The sequence below is a fragment of the Bison bison genome, unplaced genomic scaffold (assembly GCF_000754665.1).
Source record: "Bison bison bison isolate TAMUID 2011002044 unplaced genomic scaffold, Bison_UMD1.0 scf7180017864117, whole genome shotgun sequence".
Classification (NCBI taxonomy): Eukaryota; Metazoa; Chordata; class Mammalia; order Artiodactyla; family Bovidae; genus Bison; species Bison bison.
Window position 1 is genome coordinate 108689 of NW_011494689.1, and position 11538 is coordinate 120226.

Sequence of the window (11538 nt, forward strand, 5' to 3'; positions counted from 1 at the left end):
CAGCTTTTAAACTGTGGTGTTGGAGAAGACTCTTGAGAGTCCCTTGGACTGCAAGGAGATCCAACCAGTCCATTCTGAAGATCAGTCCTGGGTGTTCTTTGGAAGGACTGATGCTAAAGCTGAAACTCCAGTACTTTGGCCACCTCATGCGAAGAGTTGACTCATTGGAAAAGACTGTGATGCTGGGAGGGATTGGGGGCAGGAGGAGAAGGGGACGACAGAGGATGAGATGGCTGGATGGCATCACTGACTCGATGGACGTGAGTCTGAGTGAACTCCAGGAGTTAGTGATGGACAGGGAGGCCTGGCGTGCTGTGATTCATGGGGTCACAAAGAGTCGGACATAACTGAGCAACTGAACTGAACTGAACTGAATGACTAAAAGGCATTTCCATACTAACTGTCTCATTTTATTCTCACAGCCTCATGAGGAAAGGAAGGCATCAATCCTGTTCTCCAGAAGAGGAAACAGAAGCTCAGTAGGTTAACCTGAGATCATATCCTAAACTTTTTATGATGTGTTGTTCCATTTCTGTAATTGTGCAAGTGGAGGTCAGTGATGAAGGGGGAGTAGCAAATGAAGGAAGTGGAAGACAAAGAGGCACAAAAAGCCCCTTTCTCTTCCAAGGGAAGTTGCAGCCTTGAGCAAATAAGGAAGAGATGGCATGCTCTGAGACTGGGGCCACATAATGCTAGCTTCCTCAAAACAAAGACTTGAGTCAGCCAGGCTCTGGCACCACCCTGCATGGGCTCCCACAGGGTGTTGGCTGATAGACCAGCCTGAAGGATACAGATGAACCACCTGCCTGTGTGGGCTTTCCCCTCACCTGCCTAGCTGTGCACACTTCCCTAAGGAGATGCTCCAAACAGAGGCTTCTTAAACATGACCTCTGGGTTGATCTCCACATGAACTGGTTCAGAAGAACTGAGGGTGGGGGTGAGAGTGGGAGGAGAGAGCAGCATTCTAGGTAGAGGAGATAAGATGAACAAGATGTGGTGGAAGCAGGCAGGGATGGAGATTCAGTTGGAGACATGGTGGGGGCCACGTCACGGAGGTCTTCTGCCCTATGAGATGGAGAGTCCTCTTGTGGTTGGAGAGTGTGTCGTGTCCAAGAGAAGGAGATCCTGAGCAGGAGAAGGAATAGGAATGGAAGAGACAGGTTCGAGGAAAATTTTAGTTAAGAGATTGTCAGGGCTGCGTGACTGATGGACTCGAGCTCATACCAGTGCCAGGCCCTGAGCTAAGAGCTCCTGATGTACATCTTCATGAATCCTAATACTGCTTCGAGGTATGGAATATTATCCTCACTGACAGATGAAGAAACTGAAACTTATACTGGTTTAGTGAACTAAGATCCATGGTGCACAGCCTGGAAGCATCAGAGCCAGGATTCAATTCCTGGTCTGTTTGGCTCAAAAGCTTTGCTCTTAACCATCTTGTAGTACTGCCTCCAAATGGATGGGATTCGGGAGAGGGTAAGGTGGAGGATCATTCTCAGATTTCTTGCAGAGGTAACTGAGGAAACAGACAAGGCAGGAGGGAAAGCAAGCTGGAGGAGGATGGGTTTGGTTTTGGAGTCTGCCTTGTGTTGTCGGAAAGAGCAAGTTTGGACTTTGCTGGTGGCGCGGTGAATAAGAATCCTCCTGCCAATGCAGGAGTGACCGGTTTGGTCCCTGGCGCAGGAAGATTCCACATGGCTTGGGGCAACTAAGTCTCACAACTACTGAAGCCTGTATGCCCACGCTCTGCAACGAGAGAAGCCACTGCAAAGAGAAGCCTGTGCGTCATGACCAGAGAGTAACCCCTGCTCTTTGCAAGTAGGGAAAGCCTGTGCACAGCAATGAAGACCCAGCACAGCCATAAATAAATAAATAAAAAGAAAATTTCTTAAAAGAAAAAACAAAGAGCAAGGTTAAGGGGGGCTGTGAATGAGGAACACCCATGGATCTCCCCATGCCCCCTACCCCTTGTGAATCACACACCGGCCTTGGAACACTCAGGGTTCTGTTCTGACTCCCCTTTCCTGCTCTCCAGGGAGAGAATGGTAAGCTGTCCTAAGACACAACCTGGACAACAGGTGCTGGAGGCAAGGCCGAGAAGCCCGTGGAAATCCAGGACTGTGAAGGGGCAGGGGTTGATGAAAACGATTTAGTAGCCTGGCCCTTTTTTTTTTTTAAACAGCAAGAATCTGATCTACTGGGCACCGGCCCACACCGCCTCCAGCCCAGGCGACGCTGTCTACTTCCACCTAACAAGTTTGAGCCTTCAGGGTCAGCACTCATAAGTTTCCAGGAGTGCCCTGACGCTAAAGGGCCTGAGGTTACAAGGTCAGCGTGATCACCACTGGAGTGCAGTCGGTGACGGAGACGGTGAGGGGTCCACAGAATGGTCTTTGGTTCTTAGCCCAGTACTCAGGCGGCAGGGAGGCTCCCTTGTATATGTGGCCCCGGGGCCCCCAGGAGTGGGATGAGAGAGTGGGAGACCCGCTGTTCTCTGAGGGTCAGGAATAAGCAGCACCTTGTTTCTCAGAAACATGACAGTGCTTTCCTTATCACCTTTCCACGGGAGCAGGGCCTGTGAACCAGAGAAGACATCAAAGGAAGCCTAAGAACCGGGGGATTTCTGGCAAGGAGACTGGAACTTAGTGTTCTGATGACACCAGAGAGGAGGAGAGCAGAAGGTAAATGGCTCTTTCCTCCTCCTCATCCAGCCCCCTCAGCCCAAGGGGCTCCTCAATACCAGGGGACAGGCCCTCCTCCCACACCAGTCTTTATCCACCAACCTTTCTAGCCTCTTCTCTCACCTGTTGGCTGTCCTTGGCCTCAGGCAGGAAGACTCCACCTCTGTCCTGCTGCCTTCCAGCTCCCATCCCTCCTAAGCTGCAGTCAGGGAAGTGCTGCTGAGCCTGTCACTTCTGGACCCTCTGCATTTTTACCAGAAGGACTAACCAGGCCAGGGTAACCAGGAAGAGCCTCTTACCCAAGGACCAGTTGGACCTCTTATTTCGTAAGTGTCACAGCTCCCAGATGGATGGGGTGAAGCTGAGATTCTAAGGTAGACCCAGGGACATGGGGAATGGTTAGAGGTGGCCGACCAGCGGGGTGACCTTGGGCAAATGTCTCCTCTCTCTGATGCATGAGGACTTGGGCTGCATGATCTCTGAGGGACAGTTGGGCCTTGAGGGCATAGGGGAGGGCGCACTGGGGAGGCTGGGGGCACACTGGAGGCTCTGGGCAGGGACAGCCAGCCACCTCTGTCTCCAACCACCTTAACTCTGCCAGCAGGAAGAATGGCACCACTTGTGGCCCAGCTCCTCTTCCTCCAGGTTGTTCTAGGGACAGCTTTGCTTGAAAACATCAAGACTCAGCTTGCCATCAAGAACTTCCGTACCTTACACGTTGACTATCCCAAGGTTACCTACGCCCAAGGTTTCCAAGGTTACTGCAATGGTCTGATGTCCTATGTTCGGGGCAGGCAAGAAAGCTGGTATTGCCCAAGGATCCATTATGTCTTACATGCCCCTTGGACAGTCATCTGGAAGTTCTGCAAATACAGTGAGAGCTTCTGTGAGAATTACAATGAATACTGCACGCTCACCAAGGACTCCATCCCGCTCACAATTTGCTCCCTGTACCCCAGACAGCCGCCGACCAGCTGCCGTTACAACAGCACCCTGACCAACCAAAGGCTCTATCTGCTCTGCTCTGAAAAGTATGATGGTGAACCCATAGATATCATTGGCCTCTACTAGGAAGGGAAGCCTTCGGTCTAAAACCACCCCCGCAAAACTCCCCGTGCATGGCCACTGCTACACACTAGCCTGTCCCCACTCCTGAAGCTCAGATTCCTGGTACAAGGCTTCCTTTCTGGCTTCACAGGCAGGCAGAGTCCCCTCCCAAGAGACCAGGGAGGCAGGAAGTATGTCCAGACTTTTGGTCACCATGCAACGTTGTACTGTCTTCTAGGCCTTTTCCGTCTTGTTTCCCTCCCCCCACCACCCCCGCCACCGTTCTCGCTCTCCCACAGACCGTTTTACCCACCCAAGAAGCTGACTGTGTCCAGTTGGCAGCGACTGTCCATCTACTGGGCCAGATCCTGAATCCTGGCCGGAGTCCCAGAGCCTCAGCTCACACCATGGCACCGGTTCCGAGTCTCAAATCCTCTCCCTGCCACCTTTCCCTTCTCGGTCTTCCCCATCTCCCTTACGATTCCCTCCACTCGCTCACCCGTATGGTGGCTATCTCTAGCTGTAGGACCCTCCCTAAGAGTCTTAGACTCATACCAGCTTCATTTCTCCAGGCCATCCCCCTCAGCTCTCAGTCTCTCCCCAACACCTCCAACCTCTTTAGTCATCCTGTATTCTTTCTCTGACCTCTTTTCCTTCCATCCTTCTCGCCTTGGACCACTGGAGTTTTAAGTTATCTTCTCTGACCTGTTCTCCCAGAGATTCCTGCATCCTTTTCCTTCCTGAAGCTCCTTCTGATATCCCCCCAAATCCAGGATCTGCCTCTGACAAGGCAGGGATGAAGTGGGCTCAGCTGTGGTCACAGAAGGTTTTAAAACCATATTTGAATTATGTAAGATACAACCATTGGATGAAATTGGGAGAAGGGTACATGGGATCTCTCTGTATTTTTTTTTTTTTACATCTGCCTGTGAGTCTAATCATTGCAAAATAAAAAGATAAAAAGCACATCTGAATTAGTTCTGATTTCATTACTTTTCCTGCAATGCATCAGAACTCCTACTCTCAGAGTCCTGGAAGTCACCCACCTCTGGCCATCTTCCTGGGCCACCCTTTGGCAGTAGGGTCAGTAGGATCTTCTGTTCCACATCTACCACGATGGAGGTGGGTGGGGTAAGACTCAGCTCTGGACTGGGTTGAAAATGAAGTCTCCTTACCCTTGTTGTGTTGTGTGCTCAGTCGTATTTGACTCTTGCGACCCCATGGACTGTAGCCCACCAGGCTCCTCTGTCTATGGAATTTTCCAGGCAAGTATATTGGAGTGGATTGTCATTTCCTACTCCAGGGGATCTTCCTGACCCAAGGATAGAACCCATGTCTCCTGCACATGTCCAGCAATGCAGGCACATTCTTGAGCCACCAGGGAAACCCTTAGCTCTAGAATAAGCTCATAACAGGAGTTAGGCTAAGTAGATCCTTGATCCTTGGCCACCAGATCTCTGGTGTCTATTTCTTCCCCAACAGAACATGGACTGCAGCAGATGAGGAAGGTGGAGGGACAGGGAACGGTCTCATTGCTAGTATTTGGGCCGTGCTATGTCAAATCGGGAACTGCTACTCCCCTTTGGGATGCTGGGGGTGATGGATACTGGTAATGTGTGAGCACAACTAGCAAATACTTTTGCCTCCACAGCTAGTTTATTGCTTATCTCCAAGTATATACCTCAGCCATGTTCTTAGAAGGAGCTGTTGAGGGGGATGCTACCCAGTGATGAGGAGGCCAAGTAGAACGAAGGACGTGCTTCTGGGAAGGCCTACCCTTGGGTTTCTCGGCTCTTCTCTCTGTTTCTGCACCAAGGGTCCCTCATCCTTCCCCGGGTGGAAGACGGAGTTCATGAACTGCTGCACACACAGATGTTTATTGTCCCCTCCAAGCTCCCTGGTGTTCAAGATGCAGGGTCAAGGGCCAACAGGCGAAGATGAGGCTACTCCCTAGTTGCTGCCCTTCTTATCATACATGCCAGCACCCTTGTAGCCACTCACGTAGCCTGAGTTGTCAGTCACGTCTTCCCGTCCCGCGATGCCTTTCCCCTTGCCACTCTCGTCAAAGCGCTCCTTGTGGGTACCAGTGTACTTGCTGGTGTCCGTCAGCCGGCTCACCCCGCCCACTGTTGTCGCTTTCTGTGGGCCAGAGGGTGAGGAGCCTAAGCCTTCTCCCTTCCTTCCCCTCCACTGTCACAGCCCTTCTCTAGAAATGGCCTTCGAGTAGTTTTATTAGTTGTCTGAGCCCATGTTCAACCCCTGGCATGGTGCTGCCTGCTTAGGGCTCAGGTGCAGACGAGAGGAGGAACTATGATAAAAGCCATCCACTCGTGAGAAAGGAATCCGGGGCATGGGAATGAGTAGGGAGGTGTGTGTGGATTTTTCTGCTTCCAGAGAAGCTATTTTGACTAGGCTGCAGCCAGAGGACTTCAACCGCAGACCTATAACACAAGTTCTGTCCTGCTGTGCTGTGCTTAGTCGCTCAGTCTTGTCCAGCTCTTTGTGACCCCATGGACTGTAGCCCTCCAGGCTCCTCTATCCATGGGGATTCTCCAGGCAAGAATACTGGAGTGGGTTGCCATGCCCTCCTCTATGGGATCTTTCCAACCCAGGGATCAAACCCAGGTCTCCAGCATTGCAAGCAAATTCTTTACCATCTGAGCCATCAGGGAAGCCCCTTTGTCCTGCTGGGAAGGCCCTATTTGAAACCCACAGTAGAAAGAGCTTTTAGTAGAGAGGGGATAAATAGGGAACAGAAAGGTGGGTCGAGGCAAGAGGTCAGATATTAGACCTTACATAAGAGCGCAAAGAGGAGTAGGGAGCAGGTAGCATGTGCTCTGTGCTCAGTGTTTCCCCAAAGCCACCTGGCCCTGGTGGCTTGGCCCAGATCCTGGATACTTGGGAATGAGTCTAAGTTTTACTATTAAAATAGGTGTGAAAAGAAAAATAAGTAAATAAATAAAATCGCTGTGGACCTTGGGTAAGTCACTTCTCACGGTTTCCTCACTTCTGCAATGACTCGATGATCTCTAAAAGTGCCCAAAGGCCTTCTGCCCCGTCTCCCTTCTGCTATTGAAAAGGGTTGGGGACATTGGTGCAGAGGAGGGGAGATGAGAGCAGCAGGGACTCAGGGAAGCAGAGTCAGGGTTAGGAATGAAGTCTGTCACTCACAGTAACACCAGTGGTAGCTGGGTCCTTGCCCTCCATGAGCTTATAAATGTTCTCCAGGGCTTCATCCGGGCTTTTACCCTTGAATCGCTTCTGGCCCAGTTCCTTCATTGCTTCCTGGAACTGTTGGAATGTGATGGTTCGGGCATTCTTGGCCCTGGTCAGTAAGACAGAAATCCAGGAACTGGGGAACATGAAGTCATTGCTTTCCAAGGTCCAGCCCTCCTCTTACTCAGACGGGGCCTCTATACACTGAATGTCTTGAGGTCAGGGCCTAGCAGAGCCAGGCACCCAGTAGGTGCTCAGGAGACCTGTTACAAATGTTCTACTGCAGAAACCCTGCCACATCCCATGACCTTGCTTGTTTTACTCACCACCCCCACACCCGTCTGTGGTCCCTTACTTGACTTTGCTGAAAACGATGTCCACGTCAGTGGAGGTGACCGTCTTGCCATCCATGATGCCACAGTCTTTGCACAGCTTGGAGAAGTTCTTGTTGTTCATTTCAGTGCCACTGCTTGACGATTCTCCAAAGACAGCAAACCGCTGGAACGTTCTTTCTGCTTCTGATGCCATGGTCAATGGGAGGTAGGGGAGGACAGTAAGGGGGGAGGCTTGGGGGTGAGGGAGGGGGGAGGACTGAGGAGTAAGAATGATGAAGGTTACAGTAAAATCAGAATCAGCAACAGCAACAAACACACCCGTCCGACCTACTGTTCCCAGTACGAGGGATACTAGTGTGGATCCTACATACTGAATAATCACCACTGCCAACCACTTCCCCACCACTTCTGTGTACCTGAGAGTGCCTGGATGGTGTCTGACCCTAACCAGCCTCTGTAGGTAAGTGTGTGCAGATCCGTGGGAGCCGGCTGGCTGAGGAGACTGGGGGGCAGTGGGGAGGGAGACAGGGGAGGAGAGGGAAGTTTCTGTGACCTCAGCAGTGTTTATGTGACATCATTTTCAGCCCCTGTTACAGCTCTAATCTTGGGGGAGGGGGTCTTGGGTCCCTACCTCGCATGCTGCATTGAGCATGTTACCAAACTCCTGATCTCTGCAAGTGACCAAGCTTCCCTCATTGGTTCAGCTTGAACCAGTCCTCTGGTCCTAGTTAAACTGTCTTAGACTCTGTCCCTCAACAAAAGTTGAGGAGAGCTCAGGGAAGGAGTTAAGGGAAACAGGTTGACATCAGTCTAGCACTGTCCCTTTTTCATCTCCTGGCTGGGTTAATGACCCACATGGAGAATCCCACTGGCTTTGGCAGACCAGGCTCAATAGGAACTTGAAATGGCTTCCAGTTTGGGCCCCACACGGAAAGAGTGTGGGCCTTGTAGGGTCACACACCTGGCTGGGTTAGGGTGAGGGTGAGCCTCAGACTCTCAAAATCTTCCAGATAATTTTAATTTTCTATGCAGGTCAGGGATATTTTTTTCTTCCCATGCCACATGGCTTCTGGAATCTTAGTTCACTGACCAGGGACTGAACCTAGGCTCTCGGCAGTGAAGGCTCTGAGTAACTACTGGACCACTAGGGAATGCCCTCCCCTCTCTTTTTAAAGTAATGCTGTAATTTTACTCAGTTTTTACTACATGTGTTGTTTCTTCTTTCAGAAGGAGTTTCTCTTTGGCCTTTTCTCTTGCTGGAAACCATCTAGAGCAATGAACTTCATGGCTCCTAAAATAGAGCCACTAGGTCGGTGACTTCCCTCCCCATCCCATCTAATCAGTCACCAATTTCTGTAATTCCCTTGTCTTATAAATCCACTCCTTCCTTTCCATTCCTGTTACTCCCACTCTTTATTCAAGTCCCTGTCATCTCATATCTAGTTGATTATTCTGGCTTCTAAATGACTTCTTTCCTAAGTCAAATGCCTTACCCTCAACCACTCCATAATCCATCTCTTCTTAACCCTCCGCTCCCAATCAGATTATTTTCACAAAACAATTACTTATCCATTGTTCCTGATCAAGAACACTCTGGATCTTCAAAATTTTTTGAAGAGTCAACCCTTTTCACCTGTCATTCAAGGACCTTCACACTTGGCTCCAATCCACCTTACCAGATGTCACATTTCATCAGTATTACTCTGCATTTGTGGCCATAATGACCTAATCACTCTATGCTGCAGAGGCTACCTGAAGCCTGGTAGAGACAGAATAACTTTGGAGAGGATTGAATCCAGGGATTTAAGTCCTAGATAAATCATTTACTAGTGAGTGGCCTTGAGCAAGAGACTAAACACCTCTGAGCTTTAATTTCTTCATCTGTACAGTGAGGACAATAATATTTATCTTATAGTATTGGGGGGGATTATATGTAGGAATTATCTTCCACGTAGTAGCTACTATGCAGTTCATCAAATTAACTTGTGTATTTCTGTCCCTAAACTTTCCTTTATGGTCTCTCTGCCTTAAATAGAATGCCCCTCCTTCTCACGCAAGTACTGTACTGTACTTCTCATAGGATGCTTTACCCTAAGAACAAAACCCTTTCCTTCTCTGAATTATACTAAGATAATGGTTCTTAGCCTGTGGGCTGAAGCCTCTTTGGGCAAGGGTTTCTGAGTTATTGAGGGCCTGTGGAACCTATATATATATATATATACACACAGAAGACTGGTCATTGAGTAAATAATAAACTTTGCACATGTAAGTGCATACATGCATAGATGTTACAATTACCAGAAGACTGAACAAACTTACCTGAAAGTATTTGCTGAATTCACAGTTGGTCTCCATCAGGGGATTTTAAAATCATCATTTGGGAATGGAAGTCTCTGATCTCCCACTTGAAAAGGATGGGAAACTCTTCCTATAGCACTTATTGTGTAAACAATTAATCTTATATTATTATGTCATTCTGAACGTTTTCTATCTTTGTATCTTCTCTCAACTACTGGATCCTAAGCTCTAGAGAGGTATGACTAGACTCACACTTCTTTGAATTCCATCTATACAGTGGCTTGCGCAGAGCAGGTCCTTATTGTTGCCAACTGGAAGGTATAGTTTGAAGCTGCTTCTTGGTCCAAGAGAAGGAAGTTAGGGAAATTGTTCTTGTTGGGCCACTGACACTGGACCAGGCTGAGATCTGCCCTGATAAGGAGGGACCCCATCTTAGAGCAGAAGCAGCCTCTTACTGCCTGTGGCAGGCTGAGACCCCTAGCCTAGGAAGCAAACAGATCCCAGTGGAAATTTCCTGACTCCTGCCTGCCCTACGCCCCTGCGTAGGCCCCTTATCAGGTTCCCCCTGAGTCATCCTGACCCAGAGACGGATTTAGATGCTGGAACCTCCAGGTCCTTCCCTCCCCCACTCCAAGTTAGACCTACTTTAGATACATCAGAGGAGGCAGCAGGCAGAATTTCTCACTGTAGGCTCTCTTTTCTCCCCCAGTTCCAGCTGGGCTGGGAGAGCTCTCTTCTGTCCTATGCATTTTTATCTACAGTCCCAATTCCAGCAGGCTTTTCCTTGTCCAGGAGAGTGTTAAACTGGCATCCAGAGGGGAGAGGGGACTAGGCAAGGAGCCAGGGGTGCCCAGCTTCTGTGTCAGTTTCTGGGTAAATGGTTATGAAGGGAGTGGGGAAGGGAATGGAGGAAAACTTGGGTGCTCCAAATTGGGGAGTCTAGAGGGAATCTTTTAGGTTTGGGGTTGTTAAAAGCTGGATTTGATTAGTCGGGATCTACTCTGGGTCACCTCCTCCCTCTTGGCCCCTCCTTTCCAATAGACCCTGCCAAGTGGGGATGAAAGGGGCATTGATGTTCCTTGGATGGGAGGGGGTGGTGAGGGTGGTTGTGGGGGGTGGTTCCCAGGCAGGAGGGGGAAAGCAATTTAGGGGTCTTGGGGGGGCAGTCTGAGCTGGTGTTGCAGTTGGCAGCTCCAGTTCCATTGGCCATTGTTCCCAACTGGCCTGGCGCCCAGCCCCCGAAATGGCAACTCAGGAACCAGGCTGAAGGAGGATGGGGTGGGGACCTCTGGGGGAAGGGAACCTGGAAAGGGCGCAGGTGGGGAGAAATCCAGTCTGTGTCCTTTTGTGTAAGACAACTTTGAATCCCTTTAGCCTCATAACTATCTCATTCTGGGTGACTTTTCCCCGAGGGGCACAGGGAGGGTGCATATAGGTGGGGAGGGAGCAGGGTGAGTGAGGGATCCAGGCCGTCACACCCACCCAGGCCCTAAGAGACGCCACAGTCCCTGAGAAACCATTGCCTTGGCTGGCCCTAGCCGGCCTCCTTCTCTGGGCCAGAATAGAAGGGGTTAGCACTGAAGCCACAGGGTCTCTTGGGTCCCAGCCCGGGACACTGCGTCCTCCCTAAACCCCCACCCCACTTCCACAGAGTTAACTCCACCTCTGTGCCTGTTTACCCAAGAGTCAGCACCCCTGGGGGTCCTGGCCCCTCCTCCGCCCCTCCTTGGGGCCTTGACCCGGGAGTCCCCGTTGGCCATCCTTTCCCCCCCCCCCCCGCGATCTCCCTCTATTTATAGCGGCCCCCCGCATCCCCCCCCTCCCTCCCCGCCTTGTTTTCCAACTTCTCAGGGAGCAACCCGGAGAGCAGTCGCCGGGACACTGCAGAGAGAGGAGGTACCAGGACCCTGGGCGCCCAGAAATTGTAACTCCCGCGCCCTCGACGCCCCCACTCCCTAGTC

General features: G+C 50.6%; 3 protein-coding genes across 9 annotated transcripts in view; 2 read left to right on the forward strand and 1 right to left on the reverse strand.

The window, feature by feature from the left end:
- The window catches only part of RNASE13 (ribonuclease, RNase A family, 13 (non-active)), a 49450-nt gene extending 44740 nt beyond the window's left edge, over nucleotides 1-4710 (forward strand). For 2 of the 4 annotated variants that reach the window (XM_010839413.1, XM_010839412.1), the window contains exons 2-5: nucleotides 423-479; nucleotides 2183-2370; nucleotides 2573-2681; nucleotides 2792-4710. In XM_010839413.1, the coding sequence (XP_010837715.1) occupies nucleotides 3291-3752 (462 nt within the window). In that variant the 5' untranslated portion in view covers nucleotides 423-479; nucleotides 2183-2370; nucleotides 2573-2681; nucleotides 2792-3290 and the 3' untranslated portion in view covers nucleotides 3753-4710. The remainder of the gene's footprint in view (nucleotides 1-422; nucleotides 480-2182; nucleotides 2371-2572; nucleotides 2682-2791) is intronic. The other 2 variants (XM_010839410.1, XM_010839411.1) reach the window with 2 other exon arrangements.
- TPPP2 (tubulin polymerization-promoting protein family member 2) lies at nucleotides 3482-7623 on the reverse strand. Of its 2 annotated transcripts, XM_010839408.1 has the most exons (4): nucleotides 7300-7529; nucleotides 6900-7053; nucleotides 5730-5867; nucleotides 3482-3544 (listed from the first exon to the last, which is right to left on the reverse strand). In XM_010839408.1, exons 1-4 carry the CDS (start codon nucleotides 7470-7472, stop codon nucleotides 3506-3508), a joined length of 504 nt encoding a protein of 167 aa, XP_010837710.1. In that variant the 5' UTR covers nucleotides 7473-7529; the 3' UTR covers nucleotides 3482-3505. The 2 variants fall into 2 exon arrangements, with proteins under 2 accessions (XP_010837710.1, XP_010837711.1); XM_010839409.1 differs by lacking the exon at nucleotides 3482-3544 and having other exon boundaries at nucleotides 5587-5867; nucleotides 7300-7623.
- A 3773-nt stretch (nucleotides 7624-11396) lies between these two features.
- The window catches only part of NDRG2 (NDRG family member 2), an 8805-nt gene continuing 8663 nt past the window's right edge, over nucleotides 11397-11538 (forward strand). The window contains exon 1 of one of the 3 annotated variants that reach the window (XM_010839422.1): nucleotides 11397-11473. The gene's annotated coding sequence lies outside the window, so the exon portion shown is untranslated. The other 2 variants (XM_010839417.1, XM_010839421.1) reach the window with 2 other exon arrangements.